General features: G+C 43.3%; 1 protein-coding gene across 1 annotated transcript in view; it reads left to right on the top strand.

Annotated features, from left to right (window-relative positions):
- Window positions 1–5,583, top strand: part of LOC105820607 (cytochrome P450 2A13) — a 6,394-nt gene extending 811 nt beyond the window's left edge. Inside the window, exons 3-9 of the mRNA XM_012657133.1 lie at window positions 451–600; window positions 835–995; window positions 2,151–2,327; window positions 3,453–3,594; window positions 4,063–4,250; window positions 4,540–4,681; window positions 5,176–5,583. Coding sequence (XP_012512587.1) covers window positions 451–600; window positions 835–995; window positions 2,151–2,327; window positions 3,453–3,594; window positions 4,063–4,250; window positions 4,540–4,681; window positions 5,176–5,357 — 1,142 coding nt within the window. The 3' untranslated portion in view covers window positions 5,358–5,583. The remainder of the gene's footprint in view (window positions 1–450; window positions 601–834; window positions 996–2,150; window positions 2,328–3,452; window positions 3,595–4,062; window positions 4,251–4,539; window positions 4,682–5,175) is intronic.
- Window positions 5,584–18,353: the final 12,770 nt, after the last annotated feature.

Below are 18,353 nucleotides of genomic sequence, written 5' to 3'. Positions count from 1 at the left end.
TCCCTTTCTCCTTCCTCTGTCTTACAATCTCACTTGATTCCTGCTTCGAAATCCCCATGCCTCCACCTCCTGGTAACGATCTCTTCTCTTTCCAGCCCCTCTCTGTTTCTCCCTAGTTTTCTCTCTTCTCCAGCTCACTTTTAGAATCCTTCACCATTTTTACTTCCACTTCCCAGATCTCCACATATCTCACCTCCTCTCCCTCCATCCTCCACCCTCTTTCTATCCCTCTCCCTCCTTCCTGTCCTCCTCCATTGAGTGTCCCTGTCCCGTGTCTGTCTATCTGTCTTGCCTCTGCCTCTGCCTTCTGATTTTCTTCCCTCGCTCCCTGTCTCTCTGCACAATCCCACAGCCACCCTGCCCTTGGAAGACCCTTGGAACTGTTGGAACTGGTCTGGGGCCTGCCCCGGCCGCTCTCTGACCTCCTGCACCCCTGTGCTCACCTCCCAGGTGTGGCGTTCAGTAATGGTGAGCGCACGAAGCAGCTGCGGCGCTTCTCCATCACCACGCTGCGGGACTTTGGCGTGGGCAAGCGGGGCATCGAAGAGCGCATCCAGGAGGAGGCGGGCTTCCTCCTTCAGGCATTCAGGGGCACGCGTGGTGAGCAGAAGGGACCCTGGACTACTAAGGGACGAGAAGGAAAACGCCAGGAACCTCGCGTTCTGGCTGGGCATGGGGACTAAGTTGGGGAAAGGCTTCTGTGTTTCCTGCTCTGGGTTCTGGAGCTGGGAACTTGGCCCATCACAGCAGTTCCCTTCTCAGACTGGCATCAGCCCACCAAGTTCACTCTCTCCCTCCAATCCCATCTCTCCCTCAACCCGCCCCACCCCGCAGGCGCCACCATCGATCCCACCTTCTTCCTGAGCCGAACAGTCTCCAATGTCATCAGCTCCATTGTCTTTGGGGACCGCTTTGACTATGAGAACAAAGAATTCCTATCACTGCTGCGTATGATGCTGGGCAGCTTTCAGTTCACAGCTACCGCCACAGGACAGGTAACCTGTTCCTGCACGGCCCTACCGTGCCCCTACCACAACCTGCAACTGACCCCCTACATGGGGACAAGTGCCCTAAACCCCCATCCTCCTCCAGATAGTGTCCCCTCAAAATCAGCCCCCAATCTTCCACAACTGAACAGCTGCATCACAGCCCAGCATAGGCGCCCACTGCTCAGTCTCTAAGGACACCTGGCTATAGCAACAGACACCCCCACAAAAGAGTCTACAGGCAAGATACATACCCTCAACTCAGGTCTCTCACCTGGGCAGGTGTGCTCATCCCAACTTACCTTACTATCTAACAGATGCTCCCTACTGAGTTCTTCTGAATATCTTAACACCTGGACAAGTGACCACCTCAGCCCACCCCATGAATACCTGAATACTCGATGCAGCAAAGTACAGCAAACCAATATCATGTCACATCTACACAGGTGTCCCAAACCAGCCCACTGGAACATCTAAAGTGCCCCCCACTTGACCCAGTGAAATACCTGAACACTTGTACAGGTACCCAAACCAACACCCCTAAACACATAAATATTTGGACAGACTGTTTCCCAAACACCCAAATAAGTGTCTCCCAGCCCTGCCCACTCATACATCTTACAAAGTTGTCCCCTATGCAGCTCACGTGAATCCCTAAACAGCTGAACAGGTATTCCCTCCCACTTCAATATCTGAACACCAACCTGACTTTAACAGCTAAACTCCTGTACAGAAGCCCCCAACCCAGACCTAATAATTATCTGGAAAGCTGTCTCTAGCCAAGCCCACATGAATGCCTAAACACCTGGACAGGTGAACCCCCCCATAGCATCCCCACCTGAATAGGTAAACACCTGGATAGGTGTCTTTGAACCCAACCCTACTTGAATATTTGAACACCTAGATGTGCGCTCCAATCCCACCTCACTTGAATATCTGAAACCTAGACATATGACCCTATCCATCTCACCTAAATTCCTAGAGAGTGGCCCCCACATTTAACCCATGAGAAGATATATACAAATACATTCCTATCCATCCCCACCTACATTCCTAGAAACCTGGACAGGTGCCTTTAAATCCAGTGACACAGGTCCCACTCCAATCACATCCTACCCGCTGACTGCTGTCCTTCCTTTCCCTTCCTCTCTCCCCAACCCCCAGCTCTATGAGATGTTCTATTCAGTGATGAACCACCTGCCAGGACCACAGCAACAGGCCTTTAAGGAGCTGCAGGGACTGGAAGACTTCATAGCCAAGAAGGTGGAGCACAACCAGCGCACACTGGATCCCAACTCCCCACGGGACTTCATCGACTCCTTTCTCATCCGCATGCAGGAGGTACACCCCAGCAGCCAGTGTGGGGAGGTCCAAAGCCCAGCAGTGGGAAATAAGACTGGGGAGAAGGAGAAACAACAGAGACCCATCCAAATAAGCCCCATCATAACAATCTTGACAATCCCCGCGGTTACAGTAACCATCGCTGTTCCATCTTCTGAGCCCTTGCCCATGGGCAGGACTTGTGCATGCGAATCATAGTAGCAAGCGCTTCTACAGCACTACTATGCACCAGGCACTGCGTTAAGTGCTTTAAGATATTCACCTGTTTCGCATTCACACAGCTCTTGAAATAGGTTCTATCATGTCCCAATTTTATACAGGAAACAGGCCAAGAGAGTGTATGTGGCTTATTTGAGATCACACAGTGAGGAAGCCACAGACCTTAGCTCAGACCCTGGTCTCTCTAACTCATTCTGGTACCTTTATCCACCATGGTCTCTCACCTTTCATAGCCTTGTTATAAGATACACCTGTGGAGACAGGTGACCTGGCTTTGCTGTGTGACATTGGAGGAACCCCACCTCCTTCTACATGTCAGTCTCCCATCTGTGAAGAAAGGTGGGAGGGCTTCATGGAGTCTGAAGTTCAGGGTTAAAGGATCAAGGTAAGGGATTCCTCCCTAGTAAGCTCCAAGGTTTAGGGAAGGGATAGGATGCTGTTGCTGGAAACTCTGTGTGTGCATGTCAGAAAATCTATCTCTTTTTAACTCTCTCTCACTCAATTTTGCTGTCTCTGTCCTTCTTTCTCATTATATCTCTATCTCTCTCTTTTTAAATATTCCTACCATGTAAAAAGTGACAACCTAGCCAGGTGCAGGAGTCATCACTTGAGCCCGGGAGTTCAAATTTAGCGTGGACAACATAGTGAGACTTTGTCTCTGTTAAAAAAAGAAAAGTGACAACTAAACTGATAATTAAAGGTCAGATAGCCAGGCAAAGAACATGAGCATTTTGGGCAGAGCCAGAAGCTGGGGCAAAGGCTGAAAACTGGAGAGAGCCTGGAGGATCTAGGGTCCCTTTCCCACCCTTGATCTGGATCTAAGAGAGGTAGGTCCATAGGAAAAGCCCCAGAAGTGTACCAATGGCATGGGGACTAAGCTCACCCTAAAGCTCTCTCCCCCTGCAGGAGAAGAAGAACACAAACACGGCGTTCTGCATGAAGAACCTGGTGCTGACCACGCTGAACCTCTTCTTCGCGGGCACCGAGACCGTCAGCACGACCCTGCGCTATGGCTTCCTGCTGCTCATGAAACACCCAGATGTGGAGGGTAAGGCTAGAGGGGGAGGGAAGTAGAGGACCACAGACCCCCAAAACTGCTCTGAGCCTCGTGCAATGTCCCCACCCCTCCCAGATCCCTGGACCCTCAGACACACCTTGCTCTCCAGAGACAGGGCAATAGTCAGCTGATAGGCATCAGCTGAGTCTCACTAGCTGCTAGAATACTGAAAATGTCTGAACTAATTGGTAAATCACTCCAGTGCTAAGTCCTCTGAGTGATCACTGCCTGCTCCTCCAGATCATCACCTAAGATTCCTAATTTGCATGTCTCCCATGATTTTGGCATGACCGGGTTAACTGGACCCTGCTCCAAAAATGCAGATGGCCAACGTCTATTTTGAATGCTCTACATTCATGTCATGCATAGATCCATGTAATCCATCACATTTTACCTTTTTGGACTATCCTTCCTTGCTCTGACACCCCTGGACACCTAAGCACATTCCTCCTCCCCCAGCCAAGGTCCATGAGGAGATTGACCGGGTGATTGGCAAGAACCGGCAGCCCAGGTTTGAGGACCGGGCCAAAATGCCCTACACGGAGGCAGTGATCCATGAGATCCAAAGATTTGCAGACATGATCCCCATGGGCCTGGCCCGCAGGGTCACCAAGGACACCAAGTTTCGGGACTTCTTCCTCCCCAAGGTACTGTCCCCACACAGCCTAAAAGGACCTCTCACTCAGAGGCTCCTGAATCCCATGTCTCCCCCAGACTTTTTGTCTCAGAGGAATCAACCCCATGTCCCCAAACTTGGTGTCTTAGGGACATGAACCTTATTTGCCCAAAAGCCCCTCCCTTAGAGGACCCCAGCTCCCATCCCTCCCATTTCTCTTCCCCTTGGGCACCCAAACTCCCCCCTTTGTCCCTTATATACTTTCAGCACACCAATCCCTCAACCCGCCTTAACAAATACACCTTCCTCCTCCCTACCAGGGCACCGAAGTGTTCCCTATGCTGGGCTCTGTGCTCAAAGACCCAAAGTTCTTCTCCAAACCCCAAGATTTCAATCCCCAGCACTTCCTGGATGAGAAGGGGCAGTTTAAGAAGAGTGACGCTTTTGTGCCCTTCTCCATTGGTAAGAGATGCAGGCCACTGTTCACACCAACAGGGGCCTCCCTCGTCCCCTCACTGAGCTGTAGCCTCGAATCTTTCTCCAGCCTGGACACTTCTCTTAGAATCTACCCTTGAGCCAACCAGCCGAGGCTCCCATAACTACCAAGCACCAAGTACCTGCACCCAGGCAAAAGGGAAGGTATGGGGAAAATCAAGGCCCATAGTAAATGAGAGATTTGTCTAAGGTGATACTGCAAATTTTTCAGATCTCAAGAAAGGAGATGACAGCACAACAGCCACATTTGAGAGTGTATTTGGCAGCAAAGGCCATCTACACCTCCCATTGCTGCAGCCTGGCATAGATCACCCCAAGTCATGTACAAAGGAAACAGGCTCAGAGAGGTTTAGAGCCTCCTCTGAAAGTCTCCCTGGGAGAATGCAGCTGGAGGTCAGTAGTGGGGCGAGGAGGCAGTGACAGTGGGCTTCATCTCCTCCCCTCCTACCTGTCCTCCTCAGGAAAGCGGTACTGTTTTGGAGAAGGCCTGGCTCGAATGGAGCTCTTTCTCTTCCTCACCGCCATCATGCAGAACTTCCGCTTCAAGTCCCCGCAGTCGCCTGAGGACATCGACGTGTCTCCCAAGCACGTGGGCTTTGCTACAATCCCAAGAAACTATACCATGAGTTTCTTGCCTCGCTGAGGGAGGGCTGTGTGGGGGCAGGGCTCATGGGCGGGGCGAACGGGGAGGGATGGAGCACAGACAGGGCTGGCGGGAGGGGGCGGGGTTAAGGAAAGAGGGCAGGCTGGGGAAAGGAAGGCGGCGCGGGCGGGCGGGAGGAGGAGGAGTAACAACTCAGTTCACCCTGATACAGATGCTTGACTTCATTAAAATGAAAAAACTTCTGCTCTGCAAATAACATTGTCAGGATAATGAAAATACAAGCCACAAATCATGAGAAAATATTTGCAGTGCACATATCTGATAAAGGACTTGTATTCCAAATATACAAAGAACTGTTCAAACTCAACAATAGAAAACGAACAACCTGATTTATTAAATAACAATGGACAAAAGATATCTGAACATACACCTCACCAAAAAAATACACATAGCAAGAAAACATATGAAAAGTTGCTCTAGGCCGGGCGCGGTGGCTCACGCCTGTAATCCTAGCTCTCTAGGAGGCCGAGGTGGGAGGATTGTTTGAGCTCAGCAGTTCCAAACCAGCCTGAGCAAGAGCGAGACCCCGTCTCTACTAAAATTAGAAAGAAATTAATTGGACAACTAAAAATATATAGAAAAAATTAGCCGGGCATGGTGGCACATGCCTGTAGTCCCAGCTACTCGGGAGGCTGAGGCAGGAGGATCACTTGAGCCCAGGAATTTGAGGTTGCTGTGAGCTAGGCTGACGCCACGGCACTCACTCTAGCCAGGGCAACACAGTGAGATTCTGTCTCAAAAAAAAAAAAGAAAAGTTGCTCTACATCATATGTTGCAAGAAATTTCAAATTAAAACCATGAGGTAGCACTGCATACACCTGTCAGAACGGCTAAAATCCAAAACAGTGACAAAACCAATGCTGATCAGGAGGTGGAGCAACAGGAACGCTCATTCATTGCGAGTGGGAATGCGAAATGGTGCAGCCACTTTGGAAGACCTATTGGCAGTTTCTTACAAAGCTAACCATATTCTTGCCAGTGAGCCAGCAATTATGCTCTTTGCTATTAACCCAAATGAGTTGAAAACTTATATCCTAATAAAAGCCTGCATGCATATGTTTGTAGCAGCTTTATTCATAATTGCCAAAACTTGGAAGCAAAAAAGGTGTCCTTGAACTGATGAATCACTAAACTGTCATACATCCACACAATGTAATATTATTCGGCAATACAAAGAAATGAGCTATCATGCCACAAAAAGACATGGAGGAATGTTAAATGTATATTGCTAAGTGAAAGAAGCCAGTCTGAAAAGGCTACATACTGTATGATTCCAAGTAGATGACATTCTGGAAAAAGGTGAAACTGTGAAGACAGAACAAAGATCAGTAGTTGCCAGGAATTTGGGGAGAAGGGAGGGAAGGATAAATATGTTGAGCAGATGGCATTTTTAGGGCAGAGAATCTATTCTGTATGATACTGAAATGGTGGATGCATGATAATATGCCTTTTTCAAAACGCATAGAACTGTACAACACAAAAAGTAAACCCTAATGTAGACTATGGACTTTAGTCCATAATAATGTATCAGGCTGGGCACAGTGGCTCATGCCTGTAATCCTAGGACTTTGGGAAGCTGACTTGGGAGGATGGCTTGAGACCAAGAGTTTGAGACCAGCCTGAGCAACATAGAGAGACCCCATCTCTAAAATAAAAAAAAAAAAAGATGGAAAAATTAGCTGGGCATGGTGATATACCTATAGTCCCAGCTACTTGGGAGGCTTAGGCAGGAGGATCACTTGAGCACAGGAGTTTGCGGTTGCAGCGAGCTACGATGACACCATTGCACTCTATCTTGGGCGACAGAGTAAGACCCTGTCTCAATAATAATAATACCAGTAAAGAAAGTCCTGGTTCTTGGAACTAGACAAGGCTGCCCTCTGTCTCCACTTCTTTTTTTTTTTTAATTTCTTTTTTTTAATTTTAGCATATTATGGGGGTACAGATGATTAGGTTACATATGATGCTCTTGCCCTCCCTCCCCCGCAAGTCCGAGCTTCAAGTGTGTCCATTTCCTCGAAGATGCGCATCGCACTCATTGTTTGTGCATATGCCCGTCCTCTCCTCCCCCCCGCCCCCTCCCCCTGCCCAACATCTAATAAATGTTATTGTTATATGTGCACTTAAATGTTGATCAGCTAATACCAATTTAATAGTGAGTACATGTGGTGCTTGTTTTTTCATTCTTGGGATACCTCGCTTAGTAGAATGTGTTCCAGCGCTTTCCAGGAGTATACAAGAGGTGCTATATCATCATTGTTTCTTAGAGCTGAATAGTACTCCATGGTATACATATACCACAGTTTATTAATCCACTCATGTATTGATGGACATTTTGGTTGTTTCCACATCTTTGCAATTGTGAATTGTGCTGCTATAAACATTCGAGTGCAGATGTCTTTTTTATAGAATGTCTTTTGTGCTTTTGGGTAGATGCTGACAAAAATATACACTGGGGAAAAGAATCTCTTTTCAATAAATGGTGCTGGGAAAACTGGATAGCTACATACAGAAGAATGAAACTGGATCCCCACCTCTCACCTCTCACAAAAATCAATTCAAGATGGATAACGGACTTAAACCTAAGGCATGAAACCTTAAGAATTCTAAATGAAGATGTTGGGAAGACCCTTTCAGACATTGGCCTAGGCAAGGAATTCTTGAAGAAGAACCCCAAAGCAATTGCTGCAGCAACAAAAATAAGTAAATGGGATCTAATGAAATTAAAAAGCTTCTGCACTGCCAAGGAAACTGTCATTAGAGCAAATAGACAGCCCACAGAATGGGAGAAAATATTTGCTCTCTACACATCTGATAAAGGGCTGATAACCAGAATCTATCTAGAACTCAAAAAAATCAATAAGAAAAAATCAAACAACCCCAACAACAAATGGGCAAAGGAAATGAACAGAAACTTTTCAAAAGAAGACAGAATAATGGCCAGCAAACATATAAAAAAGTGCTCAACATCTCTAATCATTAGAGAAATGCAAATCAAAGCCAAAATGAGATATGACCTAACCCCAGTGAGATTGGCCTCTATCAAAAAATCCCAAAACAACAAATGCTGGCGAGGATGTGGAGAGACAGGAACACTTTTACACTGCTGGTGGGACTGCAAATTAGTGCAACCTCTGTGGAAAAGAATTTGGAGATACCTCAGAGAGCTAAAAATAGAATTACCATTCGATCCAGCAATAGCACTATTAGGCATCTACCCAAAAGATCACAAAACATTCTATGATAAAGACATCTGCACCCCAATGTTTATGGCAGCACAATTCACTATTGCAAGGATGTGGAAACAATCCAAGTGCCCGTCAATCCATGAGTAGATTATTAAAATTTGGTATATGTATGCAATGGAATGTTACTCAATCATAAGAAATGACAGTGGGCCGGGCGCGATGGCTCACACCTGTAATCCTAGCACTCTGGGAGGCCGAGGCGGGCGGATCGTTCTGAGCTCAGGAGTTCGAGACCAGCCTGAGCAAGAGCGAGACTCCGTCTCTACCAAAAAATGGAAAGAAATTAATTGGGCAGCTAAAAATATATGTAGGAAAAATTAGCTGGGCATGGTGGCGCGTGCCTGTGGTCCCAGCTACTCGGGAGGCTGAGACAGTAGGATCGCTTGAGCCCAGGAGTTTGAGGTTGCTGTGAGCGAGGCTGACGCCACGGCCCTCGCACCAGGCAAGAGAGTGAGACTCTGTCTCAAAAAAAAAAAAAAGAAATGACAGTGATCTAGAACCTCTTATACTTTCCTGGATTAAACTTAAGCCCATTATCCAAAGTGAGGCATCACAAGATCGGAAGAATGCGCTCCACTTGTACTTGCAATCAAATTGGTACTAACTGATCAACACTAGGGTGATCACATGGCAGTAATACCCTCCAGGGATTAGGAGGATGGGGGGGTAAACCCACAACTAAAGGACACGGGGAGCATTGTAAGTGGGAAGGGCATGCCTTTAACCCTCGCTTGGGTGAGGCAAAGATGTAAAGGGTAACCATAATGTTTGTACCCTCATAATACCCTGAAATAAAAAATAAATAAAAAAAAGAAAGCCCTGGTTCTCTCTCCTTTGGTGCCTATGGAAGATTCAAACCACACGATACCTTTGGGGTAAAAATAAAACTCTGGGAATTTCTTGCCTCACAGATACCAAAATATAAATTGAGATATCAAGATATAAATCATATTATTCCGTTATATAAATATAAATAAAAAACATGTCTCGATATATACCAAGGCCATAGTACAAGGCTTCACTAGGGGGCACTCCTTGCTGCTTCAGAGTTACAGCATTGCTGACAGTGATGAAGGCACTCATTCCACTTCTCAGAACACACAACACTGGGCTCTTGAACGAGGTGCTCAATGGAATATTCACCTCCCTTACTGGCCTTAGGCTGCATGCCTCTTAGCGCACCATAATGGATTACTTCATCAAGTTCAAATTCAATTATAAAACACAGCACATTTCAGTCATCAGTCAAGCATCAATACTAAATTGTATTAACAATGAGTCTGACTCCATTTTTTGATATTTGGTGGCTGACATCCTTTAAGCATCACTCCCCCTTCCCCTTGTGCCCCACAGCTGAGCAAGCTCGTAGGGAAGCCCAGTTACTCCCTCCTTTGGCACCAGCAGGAGACTCAAACCATGCAAGCCCAGCACACATGCCCGAACTCACGTGCCACCCCGCCCCTGATAACTACCATAAAAACCCAAGCCAGTCTCCTTTCCTTGTCCTCTCAAGCCATTGAAGACATGGTTGAGTCACCTGCCCTGATCTCCAGAGACACCTCAATTGTGTAAGTAATAAATCTTTTCATACTATTCTAGTGTGGCATCTATTAGTCTTAACATCTGAACCAAATTTTTGGGAGGATGAGGTCCATCTGCTCTGCAGGTGACCAAAATACAGCTTTTGGTTTCATTGTTTTTTTCCTATTTTTTTCTCTTTTCTATTTCATTAACTTCCAGTCTAATCTTTATGATTTCACTACTTCAGTTTGCTCTAGATTTAGATTGCTCTTTTTTTTGTTTCCTAATATAGACATTTCCAGCTATAGCTTTGCCTCTGATGATTGAGTTCCCTAAGCCTGTGGTCATGGCAGCAAAGCTTTAGCTGCATCCCATAAGTTTGTGTTGTGTATCTTCATTTTCATTCATCTCAAGGTATTGCCTGATTTCCCTTTTAATTTCTTTTTTGACCCACTGGTCATTTAGGAGTGCGTTGTTTAATTTCCACATGTGTGTGAATTTCCCCGATTTTTTTTTTGTTATTATGATTTCATTCCATGTGGACAGAGAGCATACTTTGTATTATTTCTACCCTTTTAAATTTATTTATTTGTTTGTTTATTTATTTTTTGAGATAGAGTCTCGCTTTTGTTCCCCAGGCTACAGTGAGTGCCATGGCATTATCCTAGCTCACAGCAACCTCAAACTCCTGGGCTCAAACAATCCTTCTGCCTCAGCCTCCCGAGTAGCTGGGACTACAGGCATGCACCACCATGCCCGGCTAACTTTTTCTATATATTTTTAGTTGTCCTATTAATTTATTTCTATTTTTAGTAGAGACGGGGTCTCGCTGTTGCTCAGGCTGGTTTTGAACTCCTGAGCTCAAACAATCCGCCCACCTCGGCCTCCCAGAGAGCTAGGATTACAGGCGTGAGCCACCGCGCCCGGCCGCTTTTAAATTTATTGATGTTTGTTTTGTGGTCTAGCCTATGATCTGTCCTAGAGAATGTTCTATGTGCACTTGAGAAGAATGTTTATTCTGTTGTTATTGGGCAAAGTTTTCTATAGATGTCTATTGGGTCTATTTGGTTTATGCTGCTGTTCAAATTTTCTATTTCTTTGTTGATCTTATGTCTAGTTGTTCTACTGAAGTCTCCAATTATTATTACCGAATCGTCTATTTCTCCTTCATTTCTGTCAAGTTGCTTCATGTAATTTAGTGGTATACTATTGTCCATAAATGTTTATAATTATTATATCTTCCTGATGGACTGACCCTTTTATCATTATGCTAGGTCATTAAATATGAAATGTTTGATTTTGAATCAAATGTGTAGTTTATTATATCTCTAACAAGAAGCACTATAATTAATCAAAGTATGCACGTAAACTGTAGGTAGTTTTGTCATCTTAACGGTAGCTTGTTTATGCCTGGAGAGCAAGTGGTGATGAAATCACAAAAGGCGTTTTCCCCAGCTTGTTGAGAATTGAATATTTTTCCATGCAAGAAGTGGTCCAAAGGCTGGAAGAAGTGGTAGTCAGTTGGTGCAAGGGCTGGTGAAAACAGTGAATGACAGTTTCCAAATCCTGCTTCGGTAGTTTGAGCAGTGTTGTTTGTGTGACACGTGGTTGAGTGTTGTCTTGCAAGATGATTGACCTGTCTCTATTGACCAATCTTGACTGCTTAATCACAAGCAATCCTCATCATTTCATCCAACTGATTGCAGTAGACATCCGCTGTAATCAAGTGACCAGGTTTCATGAAGCTGTAGTGGATAATACCATAACAATATGGTGTAGCAATGGTTTGCCTTTATGTTGTGACAGCAAAGAAAGGCAAGTTTTGAGACCATCTCTCTTCTGAAGCTCATTTAATTCACGCAGAACCCACCTATCCACCTTCTTTACCTTGCCAATTTGTTTCAAATGGTCAAATATTATTGGAACAGTAATGTCAAACCTTGCTGCTAATTCACACTTAGGTTGAGATGGAATCACTTCCACTGCAGCTTTCAGCTCCTCATTATCCACCTTGGTCTCAGGTCACCCACATGGCTCATTTTCAAGATAAAAATCACCAGAATGGAATTTCTCAAACCATTGATGTACTGCACGTTCATTAGCCACATTCTTCCCAAACACTTTGTTGATATTTTGAGTTCCATGATGGAACTCATATTCGAAAATAACACAGATTTTTGACTTACCCATGGTTTCACAAAAATTGCTCTAAAATTTTTTTTGAAAGATAATCACAAGCCAAAATATGCGTTTGAAAGACTGAGGATGTACCTTCACAATAAAAAAATAAAACAAGAAGTGTCAAAGTGGAACATCAGAGATATCAACTATTGAACTTGGTACTTAAGGAAACTGGACATTTCATGCTTAATAACCTATAAAATTTTCCTCTTCGAGGGGGGAGGTGAGACAAGATGGCTGAATAGAACCCTCCAGTGATCATTCCCTCACAGGAACATCAAGGAAACACCTTCACAAGAGCTAGAAAATCAGGTGAAAGATCACAGTACTTGGTCTTAGCATAACAACAAAAAATATGCATTGAAGAGTGTAGGAAGGATAGACTTGCATTGCCTCCACCACCCCTCCACCAACCCCAGACATTGTAGCCCAGAGAGAGAATTTGTGTGCTTGGAGGAGAGAGAGGGAAGTGCATGTGAGACTTTGCACTGGAACTTAGTGCAGGTCCCACCACAGTGGGATACAGCACCACACAGAATTCCACACCCCTTGATTCCAGGTCAGAGCCCACAGAAGAGGCATTTAGCTCGTGCCCAAACAAATGTAGCTTTTGTTCCTTCCTTTGTTACAGAAACATGAGCTGATTTAGACATCAACCTTTCCCGGATCCCTTAATCCCTAGGACTCTTTGCAGACCCTGAGACCCTCAGAGCCAAATAAAATTGTTTAACATTTTAAGACCTCTCATTCTTTCTATTAAAGCACAGAAATTGCAAAATATAGGCATTTTCTGATTCCTTTGGGTCTCAGTTAGATTCCTCAAGACTCCACAGAGGTTTTTCTCCTCCTTCACTTGTGAAACTAGTCCAGAGATCCTGAAGATTCCTTCCCTCTGAAATCCCAGAGACAACCCAAAATCCGTTAGAATGCCTTGAGAACCTTGGGTTCCTATGGGACCATCTGTGGGTCCATGGTAACCTCTGAGATCCAGAGAATCTGTGAAATCCCCAAGTTGCAGGACTTGCCTTCCTTCCAAATTACTCGGATTCCTAAAATTCCCCCTCATATTTCTCGAAGATTTCTCAGCTTCTGCTAGGTCCCCAAATCCCTCAGACTTCCCACTTTCCACACAAAACCCCAGGTCTTCCTCCTGTTTCTCCAATCAAAGTCTATGATGAGATCACTAGATTTACAGGGCCAGAAAACAAATTTGAAGGCAATCAAGATTCCCTACATGAAGTCTGTCAACCAAGAAGTTCAGGGATTTTAGGACAGTGATTTGGACTGCAGAGTGTGCAAGAACACCAAAATTAAAGATTTCCTCATAACCAAGATATGGTCCCTAGAGCCCTCCAATCTCCACGTTGTATCCTTATCCACAGCCTAGAATCTCCATGTTCATCCCAAACTTCCTCCCTCAGGACCTCCTAAAAATAGACATTTCCAAAACCTCCTACAATAGAGGACACCAAACTTCCACATACGCCAAATACCTATGTGCTGATCTCAAAATCCTTTCCTAATGGACCCAAATTGCCACGTTCTCCTACATTTCCTCCCTCAAGGCAGAATTAGTTGCAGTGTCAGTCCTTTGTGATAGAAAAGCAGGGGAAGGAATGGGTCTGAGAACAAACAGGTGCATGTCCGTTACATACCCTAACTGTGTGAGCTTTGCCTCTGAGATGTCATCTTCTTCCTGGACCCTTTAACCAAAACTCTCAAGGAAGGGCTGAATAAGGAAGATGAAGGTGGGGACAGTCCAGGGGACGAGGAAACGAGAACGGTACGTAGAAACGAGAACAACAGCTCCAGGGGGTTGAGCTTCCTCATGCCTGAGGCTGTGCTAAGTGGAACTTTTCATGGATTATGTTATGAAATCCTCACAAGTCTGTGATAAAGGTTCCATGATTATACATATTTTACATGTGGGCAAATTGAGACTCAGAACCATAAGGTTCAACTAACAAGTAAAAGTCCCAAAGACAGATCTAGTGTCCAGATCTGTCTGCCTCTAGAAGATATGCTCTTAACTACCACGGTTGTTCCCTTTCCTTGCTCTTTTCCCAATCTGCAGACAGGCAACTAAGGCCAAATGGGAAGAAATTCAAACCCCGGGGCACTGCATGTTTCATAACAAACCACAGATCTCAAGCTTCAAACATCTCCCGATATGTGTTGGCAGCTTAGATGTGATTTGTTGACTGTTTTTCTACAAAGGAGGGGTGGAGGGAAGGTACTGGGAAACTCCAAAGTCATGTCTTGTTTTGTAACAAGCACGTGAGTCAAGAAGCATTCCTGTGTCAGAAGGTGATCATCCACGTGCATTTTCTTTTGGAAAAAAGCTGAAAATCTTTGACTCAGAAGTTCTTCAGCATTAGAAATTTAACAAAGGTTAGGACTACAGTCTCAGAATCAAAAATTAAAGGACACGGGGAGCACTAAAGGGAGGGAAAGGCATGCCTTTAACCCGCATTTGAGTGAGGTAAAGACATAAAGTGTAACTATAATGTTTGTACCCTCACAAAACCCTGGAATAATTAAAAAAAAAAGAAAAGAAAAAAAATTAGGCCATTAAGCTTAAGCTATCGGGAGAGGAATCACGATTCCTTAAAATAAAATCTGATTGGACACATGTGGGCCCAGAAAGATGTAAAGGTCATTGGAAACCAAGAATGGGGGAAAGGAAGGGGCAAGGGTAAAAACCTACCTATCAGGTATAATGAACACTATTTGGGTGATGGGCACACCAATAACCTTGACTTAAGCAGTATAAAAGATATCCATGCAACAAAAACATTTGTCCTCGGTATATGTATTTCATGGAGTACTACTCAGCCATCAAAAAGGATGAATTAATGCCTTTTGTAGCAATTTGGAAAGATTTAGATATCATTATCTTAAGAAAACTATCTCAAGAATGGAAAAACAAACACCACATGTATTCTCTAATAAATTGGAACTAAATGATGGGCACACAAGTGCAGGGAGGGAACTAAAAGTCATTGGAAATCAAGCAGGAGGAGGAGGAGAGGGGTAAAAACCCACCTAACAGGTACAATGAACACTATCTGGGTGATGCGCACATTTATAGCCCTGACTCAAGCCATGTAACAAAAACGTTTTTACCCTCTTAATATTTTGGAAAAAAAAAAAAGAATGAAGAAACTGTACAGACCTTGAAGAGGCAAAGCAATCTTTAGCAAAAACAACAAAGCTGGAGGCATCATACTACCTGACTTCAAAATACATTACAAAGCTATAGAAACTGAAACAGCATGACATTGGTATGAAAACAGGCCCATAGACCAATGGAGCAGAACAAAGAGCCCAGAAACAAATTCATGCATCTACAGCTAACTGATTTTCTACAAATATGCCAAGAACACACACTGGGGAAAGGACAGTCTTTTCAATAAATGGCGCTGGAAAAATTGGATATCCACATGCAGAAGAATGAAACTGGACTCTTATCTTTCACCATAGGTAAAAATAAACTCAAAATGGATTAAAGACTTAACTGTTAGACTGGAAACTACTAAAAGAAAACATAGAGGACATGCTTTGTGACATCAAAGTGTGCAAGAATTTTTTTTTTTGATATGAATTCAAAAGAAAAGGCAATAAAAGCAAAAATAGACAAATGAGATTTTATCAAACTAAAAGCTTCTGGTCAGCAAAGGAAATGATCGGTAAAGTGAAGAGACAACCTATAGAATGGGAGAAAACATTTGCAAACTATTCATATGGCAAGGGGTTAACATTCAAAATATATAAGGAACTCAAACAACTGAACAAAAAATTCTATTTTATATGGATAAAAAACCTGAATAGACATTTCTCAAAAGAAGACATACAAATGTCCAACAGGTATATGAAAACATGCTCAACATCACTAATCATCAAGGAAATGCAAATCAAAACCACAATGCGATATCATCGCACTCCAGGTAGAATGAATGGTTATTATCAAAAAGTCAAAAGATAACAAGTGTTGGCTAGAATGTGGAGAGAAGAGAATCATTACACACTATTTGTGGGAATGTAAATTAGTACAGCCATTGTGGGAAACAGTTTGGAGGTTCCTAAAAAATTTAAAATAGAAATACCAATGATCCAACAATCCCACCACCAGGCATATATCCAAAGGAAAGGAAATCAGTATGTCAACAAGATATCCACACTCCCATGTTTATTGCAGCACTATTCACAACAGCCAAGATATAGAATCAACCTAAATGTTTATCAACAAATGAATGGACAAAGAAAATGTGGCATGTATACACAGTACAATACTATTCAGCCATAAAAAGAATGAAATCCTGTTAAACACGACGACATGAATGAATCTGGAGGACGTTATGTTATATGAAATAAGCCAGCCAGACAGAAAAATACTAAATGTTCTCACTCATGTGCAGAATCTAAAAAAGTAGACCGCATAGAGTAGTAAATAGAACAGTGGTTGCCAGAGACTAGGGAGGGGAAGGGTGGAGAGTGGAGGGGGAATGAAGAGAGGTTGGTCAATGGGTACAAAGTTACAATTAGAAAAGAAGAATAAATTCTGGTGACTTACTGCACAGCAGGATGACTACAGTCAAACAATAAGGTATATCGTAAAATAGCTAAAAGAGGATGTTGAACATTCCCACCAAAAAGAAATGATAAATGTTTGAAATGATGTATATGGTAATTACCCTAATTTGATCATTGTGCAATGTATACATATATTGAAACATCACATTGTACCCCACAAATAAGTACGATTATCTGTCAATTAAAAATAAAAAATAATTTTAAGTATAAATAAAATAAATAAGGCTTCACAATTACAAAAACAAAATAAGATTGCTCAGAGTCAAAGTGTTCTACATTCCTTATATTACTAGGGAAGAGAGTAGAGATGATTACTAACTTTAGATTTTGTTTAGTAAGGTGTGCTGATACATTTAAAGGTAATTGCAGGAAATTTCACTACTATGTATATACCTAAAAGAAATGCACACAGAAGTTTAGCAAAAGATAAACAGCAAATATGAAACAAGCAGAGGCTTGTGCACTTCCACGTGTCCTCTTGCAACTTTACTTTGTCATGAGAACATTTTTCACTCATCCTCTGGAGGAGGAGAGATGCACGGAGCAGAGCAAAGTCACTCCAGTCATGCCAGCTCTGGCCATCCTAGATAAGCCATCAGCCAGTTTACGCTCAAACATATGAAAAATTAAGCAAAAATTAGCAGAGGCACTTAGCAAGCTACACCAGACACATGGACAATAAACTAGTATTGCTATTTGTCACTGAGGATTTGTGGTTGTATATCTGCAGCATTATTGTGACAATAGATAGCTAAAAACTGATACATAAATTAGTACCCAGATGTAGAGTACTGCCATAACAAAACTATGTGCTTCTGGTTTGGCGACCTGGAAGAGGGCAGAGAGAAATTGTTAGTGGGGGTGAAAAGTATCAAGGCAACCAACTACTGAAGGATGGAAAAGGGTGATCTATGTTACGTAGTGGCAACGTATTTGGTTACGTTGAAGGTAGAAACTTTACCTAATAAACTTTGGGTTTGAGCAAAGAGATATTCCAGGGTTGAAAGTGCCAGCTGGCTCTTAACACATTAACTGCCATGAGAGTTGTATTTAACTCACGCTGGTTTTGACCCTGGGGCCTCATGAAGCATGTGTAACTCACACATCCCTTTACCTTGGGAGTCACCAAACTATTTTTCAAGTTGCATATAACTCATACTCAGAAAACAATAAAAAAATAACAAATTTTTAATGAAATTATAATGGATTGTTTTGTTTGGAAGTCTTTATTCTATTTTTGTGATAAAACACCAAGGGTCCAAGGAAAAACATATTTTTCTAGTGTGGCAGTCAATGTGTTAATAGCTGCATAAGATAATATAGTACAAGAAACAGACAAACTCAGAAAGGAAAAGGCCAATTTACAAGCAGAACTCAGAGGAAATATAGGAGACCCACAACCATCTTGTTTGGAAAATATAATTGTTTCTCA

Source organism: Propithecus coquereli, unplaced genomic scaffold (assembly GCF_000956105.1).
Source record: "Propithecus coquereli isolate 6110/MARCELLA unplaced genomic scaffold, Pcoq_1.0 Scaffold53, whole genome shotgun sequence".
In the NCBI taxonomy this organism is placed as follows: domain Eukaryota; kingdom Metazoa; phylum Chordata; class Mammalia; order Primates; family Indriidae; genus Propithecus; species Propithecus coquereli.
The sequence above is the reverse complement of the archived record's forward strand: the minus strand, read 5'-3'. Positions and strand labels throughout refer to the sequence as shown.